Consider the following 14,156-nt stretch of genomic DNA (forward strand, 5'->3'; position numbering starts at 1 on the left):
AGCCCAACCAACCGCCCAACACCTCGGCACCACCTCTGCCCCATCACCGTCCACTGCAGCGACTGAACAGCTTCAGATATTTTACACCAAACTGTTTCAAAAATGTTCTGATTTTAATTGTTGATTGCCACATTGGAAATCTACAACACATCTGTCCATGAGCCCAAAGAAACACTGTTAAAGCCTCATGGGAGACGTAGTTCTTAAATACCAACAAAATATCCCTGTTTTATCTTTTGTTACACAAGAGTGGACTGAAAACCTCCGGAGCATGTTTTATCTAAGGGAATCCTCCCCACACAGAAATCTTCTGCTAAACTCAGAGCTGATGTTTCAGCCTGGGACTGTGAACTGTACATTTTCTAAACATCAACAGGGAGCTGGAGGGAAATTTAGGTTTCTGTTTGAATTCTTACAACTTCTTTGCCTCTCATGATAAAAAACCCTGAGGGCAGAAGAGAGCGGCTTTTGAAACGTTGATGTTAATTGAAATAAATACATTCTTGTGAATTACTGCTGCAGCAGAAATTTACTATAAGGCACTAAGCAATTCAAAAAGGCCATCAAGTCTTTTTCACGATGTTGTTTAGTGGCTAATTTGCACGACAACGCCTCAACTTAACAGATTTCCAAATGGGGTTTGGTTTTGACGTTTGCTGCAATGTCAATGTGGGGCTGGAATAAAACATCTGACGGCCACATTAGCTGAATCAGAGACCAGAAATTATTAAGATGGAGCAGAAAACAAGCATTAACACAAAAAATCTATTTCTATTGCAAAAAGCTGAATTGAAATATTTAAGATAATATATAACAAATTATTTGATCTCACTAGCACGAGTTTCACCGATCCAAACGAAGACTACACCATGCAATCTCCATGCAAATTGCACTCAACAATATCAACACTTAAAAAAGTGGTATTTTAAAAGCATGTAATTTATTAAATTATACACTTCGACCATTGTATTAACTCTCTCTTCTCCTCCTCTCCCCCCTCGCTCCCCGCTGCCGCCCGACTGACAGCTCAGATATTTACACCAAACTGTTCAAAAATGTTCTGATTTAATGTTGATATGCACATTGGAAATCTACAACACATCTGTCCATGAGCCCAAAGAAACACTGTTAAAGCCTCATGGGAGACGTAGTTCTTAAATACCAACAAAATAATCCCTGTTTTATCTTTGTTACACAAGATGGACTGAAAACCTCCGGAGCATGTTTTATCAAAGGGAATCCTCCACACAGAAATCTTCTGTAAACTCAGAGCTGATGTTTCAGCCTGGACTGTGAACTGTACATTTTCTAAACATCAACAGGGAGCTGGAGGGAAATTTAGGTTTCTGTTGAATTCTTACAACTTCTTGCTCCATGAAAAAACCCTGGAGGGCAGAAGAGAGCGGCTTTGAAAGTTGATTTAATTGAAATAAATACATTTCTTGTGAATTACTGTTGAGCAGAATTTACTATAAGGCACTAAGAATTTCAAAAAGGCATCAAGTCTTTTTTCACGATGTTGGTTTAGTGGCTAATTTGCACGACAACGCTCACTTAACAGATTTCCAAATGGGGTTTGGTTTGACGTTTGCTGCATGTCAATGTGGGGCTGGAATAAAACATCTGACCGGCACATTAGCTGAATCAGAGACCAGAAATTATTAAGATGGAGCAGAAAACAATGCATGAACCAAAAAATCTATTTATTGCAAAAGCTGAATGAAATATTAAGATAATATATAAGATTATTCTGATTCTTAGGACGAGTTTAGGTCGGGATTGGATGTTGTAATTGCATCATTACCTTAAAAAATGGATTTTAAAAAGGATGAATTTATTTTTAATTAAATTGACCATGTTTATTATATCAGTTAATGATGTTTATTATATCAGTTAATGAGGCTACAATAGATGAATATAAGGTTTAACTCTTTACTGAAGATGACATCACTGTCTGCTGCTCCCCCTCAACTGATCACTCTTCTATATTAAATAAGAAAACACTTTTTATATGAATAATGAAGAAATATTTGTGTTTTTATGATTGTTCTCATTAAAGCTGTGTTCTATTGTTTGGCTAAACATCTGCTCTGTGTATTTTATTGAAACTGATAAAGAGAGAAACATTTTGTCTCATGAATATTTCAGTTTACTGTCGTAACTTGATTAATTATTCATATTTATCATAGAATAATCAATGAATTGACAAATCGTTGCAGCTCCACTGGTGCCACAGTGTGGGTGGTGTTGTGACCTGAGACCAGCAGAGGGCAGCAGCAGGACCTTTTAATCCACTGGTTCCCAACCTGGGGGTCGGCCCCCTCCGGAGGGTCACCAGGTAAATCTGAGGGGTCGTCACATGATTCATGGCAAGAAGAAGAAACACTTCCATAGAATTTCCATATATGAAGTATACATTTTATTTTAAATGTACATATATGTCAAAAATTATATATGAAAACTTTTAGAAATTGTAACTATTTCATATATTTATATATATATATAGCCTCTACAAATATATAAATTCATGAATGTCTGCTTATATAATATAATATAATATAATATATCTAATATATGTAGATATTATATACATCCCAAAGTCTGAGACACTTTCCCAGAATGTGAAGTTACACATGTTTAAAATCAAAGAGAAATTTATAAGAAAAACTTAGAAACATTTTTATATATATAATATATATTATATTAAAGTTTCATGTAGCCCGTAAGAAACGTTATATAAATGTTGTATATGTGAAGACTGACAGTCAGAGCTCTGTATGTGTCCTTTCACTGTCCCTGTCTGTCTCTATAGAAGCGTGGCATGTGCAATATCATTGACCCTGCAAAGCTCAGGCCAAGCACTTTCTATTGAGACCACACACACACACACCCTCTCACACACACACGTACACAAACACACACTCACACACACACACCCTCTCACACACACACTCACACACACTCACACACACACTCACACAAACTCTCACACACACTCACACACACACTCACACAAACTCTCACACACACTCACACACACTCACACACACACTCACACACACACACACTCACACACACTCTCACACACAGACACACACACACACTCACACACACACTCACGCACACACGCACACAGCAGAATCAGCAGACACATCAGGATGAAGGGAAAGCGCCGAGGCAGCAGAAACCTTTAAAGCCTCGTCTTTTGTCCGTCTGGCCTGGACCTCGCCCCTCGCTCGCCCCTCGCTCGCCCCCCTGCCGTATATATTGGGGTGTCCAACTTTTTCTCTGTTACACTGTGTGTGTGGTTGTGGGCCAGGTTGGACGACATCCAGTGGGCAAAAATGTCGCAGTACTCTGGAAAGGTGAGTGAGACGGAGAGATGTGGAGGTTCAGCTGCTGGGTGGACGGTCTGGAGACTGAGGGGTCACAGTCTGGATCAACAGGGGCCTCTGCTACATCTGACACTGGACTGAGCCGCTGGGAAACATTTTATTCAGCTCTGAAAGTTTTCTTTTCATGGGTCTGGGGTGGAAGTCAGGTCAGGCAGTCAGTTTGAATCGGTTTAAGTTGCTCGACTTTTGAAGAGTTTGGTGTGATGAGCGAAGCAGCTGCAGCTCTGAAGGAAAGTTTATCTATTTCAAAGTTGTAAAGTTGAGGATGACTGAATGAAAACAATGAAAGTGAATGTTATTCTCTCCGACAGAAACCAGATTAAAATCCTGTTCTGACCTTTAAATCTAGTTGGCTGATAAAAGGAAAACCTGCAGGTTTATCTCAGAGGGTTTGTGGTTGTGGTGAACGACGAGTAAATCTGGGTGTTTGGTGGCGTGACGAACTTCTCTCTGAATAACCTCGTATTCACCACTTTGTAACTTAGCGTCTTGTGTTTGACCTGCTCTGGTTGAACCTCTCACCCTGCTGTAGCGATGTAGAACTGTACTGCAGGGCGTGGCAGTACGCTGTGACATCACTGCTGGGCGTGGTCACAAAAACATGTTCTTGTTAACTTGCTCTTTAAAAACAGGGATGTTTTTTTAATCAGTGATGAAAATGAAATGAATAAGACGGACGTCACTGAAGCAGCCGGCTGAAGACAGGACGCTGTCACAAGACGCAAGACGTCGACTGGATCCTGTCTGTTTCTGGCCTGATGCACATATTAACATTTGTACTGAAAGACTAAACTATATGAAATATATACATATATAGGCACGGATGTATTTGAACAGATTTCAGTCTAAACTGAATCTCTACAGTGTCAGGAGCAGCTCTATAAAACCTCCCTGTACATGTGACAGGATTTGTACCTGTAGAAGCAGATACAGGTGAGTGATGGTGTGTGTCTTTATTTTCCCTCCAGATTACCTTCTATGAGGGGAAGTGCTTCACCGGCAGGAAGCTGGAGGTCAGAGGAGACTGTGATAACTTCCAGGACCGCGGCTTCATGAACAGGTGACAGAAAAACAAACAAGCATGATTTTACTTATTTCATGTTTTCCTGGCGACACTCGTCCTCCACATCTTCTGAACAACAGAAATATTCTGGGGGATGTATTTCATGAGATTTCATGAGATCTACCGTTTAGAGCTGTGAGGATTTTCACCTTTGACCCCTGAACACTGAGTCCAGAGGAGCTCCACAGATAATGAGCTGCAGAAGTTCATGGATAATTCATCAGTACCATATTCCCTTTATTCCCTTAATGCAGAATCCGCCCGGCTGCAGTCACATGGACTTCTCTTCTTAAAGCAAAATAAACTTTTACTTCCTTATTCTGTCACACTGGACAAAACATTATCATGCTTCACACAAGTGAAGCTGAATTCTGCAAATATGTGATTTGGTTTAAAATAAAAGTACTTGACTTGTTTTGCTGAGGAACTAAACCTAAATCTTCAGAGAAACTGGTTCCTTATAGTCCACAACATCACTGACGTTGTGTGACAACCTCACATCTGGACAGCAGAAATCATCTGTACCAGATACCACCTCACAGTTAATCCCCCTGTTGCCTCTGAGCCGGCACTCAAATCAGAAAAAACACTCTGCTCAAACACCTTCCATTTATAACAGAACTAACAACACTTCCTGGGGATTTTTCACATTAAAAGCCTACCTATAAAGGAAAGAACACAGGACTGTTAATGTGAAAAACGTGAGAGTTTCTGGAGCCTAATCGTTGGTGTGTTTTCAGGGTGAACTCTATCCGTGTGGAGAGCGGCGCCTGGATCTGCTACGACCACCCCGACTTTAAGGGCCAGCAGTACATCCTGGAGCACGGAGAGTACCCCGAATTCCAGAGGTGGAACTCCCACAACGACCACATGGGATCCTGCAAGCCCATCCGCATGGTAAACACCTCCGACGGGGTTTATGTCCTTTACTGCTCCACCTGTCAGGTCACAACTTTCACTTTGATAAACACTTTCATGCTCCCCGGAGGACGAACCCTTCAGATTCACTGCTCCGCCATGTGATGATGGATTTCCCTCCACCAGTTCATGAGCGGAAACACCAGATATCAAAAGAAAAAAATGAAAAATATTACAGAAAAAACGTTTAAAGTAAATTGGATGAAGTTGTGTTGAAACGTGCGGCACATTCAGATGGAAACGTGACTTCTAAGAGTTGGAGTGGCGGTCATGTTCATCATGGAGGCAGAAAAACTGCTCTGACCTGTCCTCCTTCTCCCTCCCTCTCTCTCCCTCCCTCTCTCTCCATCAGCACGGTGAGCACTACCGCATCGAGCTGTTCGAGGCCTGTAACTTCTCCGGTCAGTGCGTGGAGATCTGCGATGACTGTCCCTTCCTGCAGAGCCGCGGATTCTCCAAGAACTGCATCAACTCCGTCAAAGTCTACGGAGACGGAGCGTGAGTTTCACACATTTTACAACCACAGGTCCAGATCCATGGACCTGCACAGAACAGGCCAGAAATCAAACACATGAAAACCCTTCAACAACTCAGGCAACTGCATGGATGGATGGATGGATGAATGGATGGATGGATGGATGAATGATGGATGGATGGATGGATGGATGGATGGATGGATGGATGGATGGTGAATGGATGGATGGATGGATGGATGGATGGATGAATGGATGGATGAATGGATGATGGATGGATGGAAGGATGATGAATGGATGGATGGATGGATGGATGATGAATGGATGGATGATGGATGGATGGATGGATGGATGGATGGATGAATGGATGGATGGATGATGGATGGATGATGGATGGATGGATGGATGGAACGATGGATGATGGATGGATGGATGGATGGATGAATGGATGGATGGATGGATGATGGATGGATGGATGGATGATGGATGGATGGATGAATGGATGGATGGATGATGATGGATGAATGGATGGATGGATGGATGATGGATGGATGAATGGATGGATGGATGGATGATGGATGGATGGATGGATGATGGATGGATGAATGGATGGATGGATGATGATGGATGAATGGATGGATGGATGAATGGATGGATGGATGATGGATGGATGAATGGATGGATGGATGAATGGATGGATGGATGATGAATGGATGAATGGATGGATGATGGATGGATGATGGATGGGTGGGTGGATGGATGGATGGATGATGGATGGATGGATGAATGGATGGATGGATGGATGGATGAATGGATAAATGGATGGATGGATGTCAGTAGCTCATTGGTAATAATAATAATAACAGTAAATAATAAATAAATAATAATAATTAAATTAGTCCACTTCCTAAATATGTTTTAAATGTGTAACTTTGATTGTAGGAAAATGGGTTTGGCGTTTTTATATTTTCTGACATTTTATAGACCAAAGAAATAATCAGTTAATGAAGAAAATCAAGTGGATTAATCAATAATAACATTGACAGGATTTAACAGATTTATGAAAATCTACTTTCTCCGTCTTCAGCTGGGTGATGTACGAGGAGCCAAACTTCCGCGGTCGCATGTACATCGTGGAGCGTGGAGACTACAGCAGCCACAACGAGTGGCAGGCCCAGAACCCCAACATCCAGTCCATCCGTAGAGTCGTCAACTACTTCTAACCCCCCCCCCCCGACCTCTGACCCCCACCTGACCCCTCACCCCCACAAACTCTCCTGTGACTTCTACCACTGCTGTCATCATGTACAATAAATAAACCCAAACTAAAATAAGAAAACAGGTTTTTTATCAAACACTTTCTGTGTGTGTGTTGTTTTGTGTGGCCACAGCACGCTGGGTATTTAGACTGATGGTTCCCAACCCGAGGATCGGGACCCAGCAAGGTGTCAGACGATAAATAATTTAATAAGCAATATAGGAAGCCAGAAAAACCATTTGCGTGCGACAGACTTCCTTTATAGTCTTTGCTTTTTTACTTGCAATTCTCTTAGTTTAAACTTTGGAGGAAACAAACATAACTTCTGAAATAAGACACATAGCAAAATATGAATACATATAAATAAAATAAATACAATAAAAGGAATTAAATGCAGCATAAAAACAGACAGTTACTTTTTTTAAAAAAAGGTCAAAAGTACTAGTTTTGTTTTGTTTTATTAAAGCCTTTAAGAATCAATAATATTTAAAAAAAAAAAAAAAAAAAACCTGGATGCCGGTCAGTTGACATGATGACCTTTGACCTGACGTCATCGATGACGATCTACTAACAACATCTGATCAGCCCAGGACAAAGTCATGTCAGTTTAATAGGCTAATACTCTGTTTCAGCAGCTGTTGAGAAATGAAACAAGTTTTATTTACTTTTTAAAGTTTAATCCGTGTTTTCACGTATAAGTAAGTCAATCCAAAAATAACTGTGGTCCATCTAAACATCTCGTTAGCAAACGATGTCGACAGTTGACAGATCTCGCGAGAGTATGGCACTGAGTCAGAGGCAGGTCTCCAAGAAGGTCTGTCTCTGCTGTGAGGCTGTGACCCGGAACCGCAGACTGACGCTCGGCGGGAGACTTGGATTTTATTTCACTCCCAGAAGCGGGAACTTGTAGCGTTTTATGAAAGCCTAGTCGTGTCTCTTATCAACAACAGTCTTTAACAACTAATTATAGTTCAGTCAGCTGACGTTACATGATGACCTAACGGACTTGTAGCTATGACCTCGGTCTCCAGCAGACAGACACTTGGCGGGAGAAATGTGATGGTGAAGCTGACAGCAGCAGGTATCAAACACAGATCATCTTTACCAACTGTCATTGTTCACTGAGCTGAACTCAGTGAAAATATCCTGCTGTCACTTTAAAACAGTGTTTTTCCAATCAACATGGCCTCATGGGAACTTTGTGGAGACCACATGGATCAGATCTCACTGACAGACTGTGGACATTATGGAAGACTGACTGTGACCACATCTTCTCTCTTCATCTGAAAGAGGATTGAAACTCTGCAGGTGTGAGAGAGACTGATGAGAATGATTGTTTCCTGTCAAACACAGTGAGATCAGATGAACTGAACCAGTGATGAAGAGAGAATATGGATCAACACAGGACGTGTCAAACTGTTTGATCATCACATGCTTGAAGTCAATATGAAGTGTCCTCTTACATAATGACTCTGTGTAATGAACGTGTCATGACAGGTTTGCTGGTTGTGGACTCTCAGAGACTCACTGTGAAGTCGTGGCCTCAGCTCTGAAGTCCAACCCCTCCCACCTGAGACACCTTCCTGCGGTTCATGTTGTCCATCAGTGAAGATGAAGTCAGGACTGATGAGGCTGTGGACTGTGTGAGGGATATGAATTCTCCTGCAGCTTCTGGAGAGGAGACAGTACTCTGTGTTGTAATTACTACTGAAAGGAGGCAGGTGAGACCTGTCATGGTTTGCTATGGCAGACACCTTTTGTTAGTTTTGTTTGGACTTTCTCACTTCCTGTTTTATTTTGTAATTGGTTTCCTTGTGTGTCTCAGTGTTTTTGCTTCTTGTCTTGGTCCTGTTTCTGTGTGGTGATTGTCTGCCCCGCCCTAATGTGTTTCACCTGTGTTCAATCACCCTTGCCTCCCTTGTCTATATAGTCTTTGTGCTTCCCTTTGTCTGTTGATCTCTGGGTTTGTCCTCAGTCTGTTCATGTCTCCTGTTGTCATCCCCTGTGCTTCTCATGTTTTGGCCTGCTGTTTCTTGTATAACCCTTGTGCTTCGATTTCCTTTTCAGTTGGTTTGCCAGTTTTTGCCTGTTTTGGATTTTGAGTTTTTGTAAGTAGTTACTTTTGGTTATTGAAATCGTTTCTTTCCACCAGTGTTGTGTGAAAGCTTTAAGTTAAATAAACCTTTTGCACCGTCTCCCATTTGTTGGCTGCACTTGGGTCTTACTTACCCCTCAAACCCTGACAACCCCTCATAACCGTGACAAGACCAGTCAGTGTTTGTGATTTAGAGCAGGTACACAATGTGTTTAGTTTTAAAAAGCTTTAAGAATCATCTAAATTCTTTATCTGCAGAAATGAAACATGGAGTGTGTGAGGAGATCATAGAGTTAAAGTTTTAAAAGCTCTGTGATGAATAAAAATCACTTTCTAAAAGCTAATGCACTTAACTAAGATGACACTGGTCTTGGCCAGATTCTTTAAAACTGTTTAAAATCTTTCAAATAAAATTGTGATAATAATTAAAAGTTAGTAAAATATTGGGAGGCACGTCTGCTGTTCTAGTTTGGGAAAACTTCTAAAAATCTTCAACAGTTTTTGTATTTAATATTTCATTTTGTCTTGATGCTTTGAAACATGTGACCATCAGTCTGTGCTGAAACCTGCAGGTTATCAGTTAATGTTTGTGTTGTAGCTCCATCTTGTGGATCGATGCAGTATTGCAGCTGCCTTTCTTTAATCAGACAGACTGCACGTGAAGAGGAATCCAATTAGTTTAAGTGTGTTTGTTTTTCATCTATGTACAGAACGCTGATATTACATCACAGTGGAAGTTTTAAGTTTGTGTAATAAATAGTCATTATTTTACATGTCCTCTCTGGATTTCCTTTGACTGAACTCAACATTCACATTTCAGCTGCTGGATCTCCCAGGACTGAGATTGTCTCCGCTGCGTCTGCAGTCTCAGCACATCTCGCTTTTTTACGGAGCAACAGACGCATCCAGATGCTCAAAGAGTCTTTAAGGATTCCGGAGTTTCTTTCATTCCAGCAGCAGGTTTGTTAAATTACGTTTGGGGTTTTTTCAAAGTTATTCAGGTTTATATTTTTCATAAAGTCAGATACACACACACACACACACACACACACACACACGTACACAGACTCGTGATTTCCTGTAAGAATCGGCGGGTAAAAGTGAAACTGAAAGTTCAGACTCCATTTTGAATCGACGGAGCAGAAGGAGGGAAGCTGAAGTCTGAGGCAGGGGAGCGTTAAAACAACATTACTCTTATTTTACTGTCAAAGTGTCAGAGTCAGTTTTCTCTCTGTGGCGGGAAGAAGAGTCAGAATGAACTTTTGTCCAAACAAAGACACTGAGGAAAGCAGGAAATAACATGAGGTGGTACTTCCGGTTCTCTCCGTCAGAATCAACCGTTTGATTCGTCTGTGACACGACGTTGAATATTCACAATGGACCTACAACTAACCCAAGAACACTGACCAGGTTTTTATACTATTTACTTTATTATACAGTACTGTGTGTGTGTGTGTGTGTGTGTGTGTGTGTGTGTGTGAGAGAGAGTGTGTGAGTGTGTGTGTGTGTGTGTGTGTGTGTGTGATCTCACAGTCAGTGTTACTGGTTTCCCTCTCAGACTGACTGAAGTCCAGAAGATGAGTGATGTGGAGGAAGACGAGGACGGAGCAGAGTCTCCAGTCCCCAGCTGTCTGTCTGTGAAGAGTGACTGGTCCAGAGAACCTCTAAACTTCAGTAATGAACCTGGACCTTCACACACACAGTAAGACACAGTTTCTACTGTAAACTGACCTGATGGAAGATAAATGATTTTCTAATAGATTTATATCAATGATGCAGTTACTGCAGAAACCACCTGAAACTACAAACTGAAATGGATCTTGTGGGTTTTATAACAAGAATCTATTGATTGTGTTTCTCTAATAAAACAACTGAGAAGCTCAAGAATGAACACTAAGAAAATATTCATGTATCATGATGAAGTGTCTAAAAAATCTGAAAGCTCTGAATCATTAGTAAGTGGACCTTTGAGCCTGGATCTTGTTCCTCACATAGTAAAGTAATGTGGACAAAGAAGGGCAGAAGATGTTCAGGTGTAGATTCAGACCACTTCTCCACTGATGCTGTTATTTGATCCTTGACAGTAGAGAGTGACAGAAAACGTTAAGGGAACAATGTACAGGAAAGACAGCTGTCCAGATGTGCACCTCAGACACATCTGTTACACGCTGTGTGTCTGAGACTCTTCAGACCACTTCTAATCTCAGTGCAAACCTCACTGACCCAAGCTAAGCTGCACAAACTGATGTAAAACATCAAGGACGTGATCAGCTCAGTCTTAACAGAAGGCTTTTACTGTGAAGGAGCTGCAGGAAGTCTTTCATTTGTATTGATAGCAAGCTACAGCCCATCACTAAGTGTTTAATCAGACAGCCAGATGGGGAAAACAAGTTCTTGAAGTTCTTTTTTGGGCATGTTGGGCCTTTATTTTGACAGCCACAGTGAGAGAGAGGAGGTGACGCAGGAAAGGGCCACAGCTCAGACTGGAGCCTGGGCCACTGCAGTTAGGACTCAGTGTTAACGGTTCGCTCTGGAGCAGCGGAGCCACCGAGGCGCCCCGAAGAGGAAACAGTTGATTAGTGTTGAAATGAATCATTTTAATTCAGACTGAATGCTGAATTCAAACAGAAAAGAAGCTGCACTTTGACTTTTCTCTGTGACCATCAGAGCTTCATGAAACAAAGTAAAGTTTCTGTCACGACTTCATCTACTTCCAAGGTGCACAGAGAGAGGAAGAAGTCCAGAGAGGTCAAACCTCCAGCAACAGCTGCAGGAAACAGAAGCATTCAGCTCGAGGCCTTCATCAGATCGATGACCCTGATGAAGCCCTCGAGCCGAAATGCATCAGTCTCATGAAGTTCCTCTATTTACTGCAGCTGCTGCTGGAGCTTTGACGCCATCAGAGCTTCTGGACAGTGTTGGACACATCTGGATATTTTTCAACAATAATCAACAAAGTATTGTAGTGATAAAGAAATGTCTTCACAGACTGAAGAGGAGGAGCCATGTCTCTGTGTCCAGCTGTGCTCTGTGTCAGGACGTCCTGAAGGATCCAGTCTCTACCAGCTGTGGACACTGGTTCTGCAGACAGTGCATCACCTCATACTGGGACCAGTCTGGTTCTTCAGGAGACTCCTCCTGTCCCCAGTGTGGAAAAAGACCCAGAACAAGACCTGGACTGCAGACAGCCAGTCAGACCAGCACTGAACAAAGTGAGACTGAACATCTGTATGATGATGTCATCATTTCTGAAACTAGGACCTGTTGTTTTATACAGAGTCATTTGTTACATCACACAGCATCGACCTTTAAGATGATTATAAATACCACAACATTAAAATCTTTTCTCTGTTTGTCTTTAGTTTTTCTGCAGCTGATGAAAATAATCATCAGATTCTCAGATTCTCTTTCTTCAGTCTGACGTTGTCTCTTCTCTTTCAGCAGATAGTGGTCTGCAGGAGGTTTTACATCAACATAAGATCAGTCTGAGGAGCAGATGTGAACATGTGACTGAAGGAACTGATGGAACAGGAAGTGGAACCCTCCTCAACAGGATCTACACTGAGCTCCACATCACAGAGGGACAGAGTGAAGAGGTTAATACCCAACATGAGGTGAGGCAGCTGGAGACAACTTCCAAGATGGAGACCCTCCATGACGCTCCAATCAGGTGCCACGACATCTTTAAAGTCTCACCTGACCAGCAGAGACCCATCAGAGTGGTTCTGACCAACGGCGTCGCTGGCGTTGGAAAAACCTTCTCAGTGCAGAAGTTCTCTCTGGACTGGGCAGAGGGCTTGGAGAACCAAGATGTCAGTCTGCTGGTTCTGCTTTCGTTCAGGGAGCTGAACCTGATCAGAGATCAGCAGTACAGTCTTCTCAGGCTGCTCCATGTTTTCCATCCAACATTACAGAAGGTCACAGCAGAGCAGCTCGCTGTCTGTAAAGTTCTGTTCATCTTTGACGGCCTGGATGAAAGCAGACTGTCACTGGATTTCAACAACAGGGAGGTTGTGTCTGATGTCACACAGGAGTCATCAGTCAACGTGCTGCTGACAAACCTCATCAGGGGGAATCTGCTTCCCTCGGCTCTCGTCTGGATAACTTCCAGACCTGCGGCGGCCAATCAGATCCCTCCTACATGTGTGGACAGGGTAACAGAAGTACGAGGCTTCACTGACGCCCAGAAGGAGGAGTACTTCAGGAGGAGATCCAGTGATGAAGAGCTGTCCAGCAGAATCATCTCACACATCAAGACGTCCAGGAGCCTCCACATCATGTGTCAAGTCCCAGTCTTCTGCTGGATCACTGCTACAGTTCTGGAGCACATGTTGACCACAGACCAGAGAGGAGAGCTGCCCCAGACCCTGACTGACCTGTTCTCACACTTCCTGCTGGTTCAGACACAGAGGAAGAAGAACAAGTACCATGAGGGACGTGAGACGAGTCCACAGGAGCTGACGGAGGCTGACGGGGAAGTTCTTCTGAAGCTGGGGAGGCTGGCGTTTGAACATCTGGAGAAAGGAAACATCATGTTCTACCAAGAAGACCTGGAGCAGTGTGGTCTTGATGTCACAGAGGCCTCGGTGTACTCAGGACTTTGTACTGAGATCTTCAGAAGAGAGAGTGTGATCTTCCAGAAAACAGTCTACTGCTTTGTTCATCTGAGCGTTCAGGAGTTTCTGGCTGCAGTCTACATGTTCCACTGTTACACCAACAGGAAGACTGAGGTCCTGAAGGACTTCCTGGGGAAAAAACATGTTGATTTAACCCTGGATGAGTTCCTGTGGGCAGCCATGGAGAAATCCCTCCAAAGTAAAAACGGTCACCTGGACCTGTTTGTTCGCTTCCTTCATGGCCTCTCTCTGGAGTCCAACCAGAGACTCTTAGGAGGTCTGCTGGGTCAGACAGAGAACAGTCCAGAAACCATCCAGAGAGCCATCACCAACCTGAA

The 14,156-nt window shown here is 42.6% G+C and overlaps 3 protein-coding genes across 3 annotated transcripts in view; all 3 read left to right on the forward strand.

Moving 5' to 3' along the window:
- LOC111237425 overlaps positions 1–14,156 on the forward strand; it is a 395,546-nt gene that overhangs the window by 350,008 nt on the left and 31,382 nt on the right. The window lies entirely within an intron of this gene.
- crygn (crystallin gamma N) lies at positions 3,345–7,072 on the forward strand. The gene is made up of 5 exons (XM_022766505.1): positions 3,345–3,365; positions 4,364–4,455; positions 5,199–5,355; positions 5,729–5,874; positions 6,937–7,072. The coding sequence occupies exons 1-5, from the start codon at positions 3,345–3,347 to the stop codon at positions 7,070–7,072; spliced, it is 552 nt and encodes a 183-aa protein (XP_022622226.1).
- Positions 10,379–14,156, forward strand: part of LOC111237427 (protein NLRC3-like) — a 9,955-nt gene continuing 6,177 nt past the window's right edge. The window contains exons 1-4 of the mRNA XM_022766518.1: positions 10,379–10,612; positions 10,761–10,904; positions 12,191–12,414; positions 12,644–14,095. Of these exons, the coding sequence (XP_022622239.1) occupies positions 10,780–10,904; positions 12,191–12,414; positions 12,644–14,095 (1,801 nt within the window). The 5' untranslated portion in view covers positions 10,379–10,612; positions 10,761–10,779. The remainder of the gene's footprint in view (positions 10,613–10,760; positions 10,905–12,190; positions 12,415–12,643; positions 14,096–14,156) is intronic.

Source organism: Seriola dumerili, unplaced genomic scaffold (assembly GCF_002260705.1).
Source record: "Seriola dumerili isolate Sdu_G_001 unplaced genomic scaffold, Sdu_1.0 BDQW01000859.1, whole genome shotgun sequence".
In the NCBI taxonomy this organism is placed as follows: domain Eukaryota; kingdom Metazoa; phylum Chordata; class Actinopteri; order Carangiformes; family Carangidae; genus Seriola; species Seriola dumerili.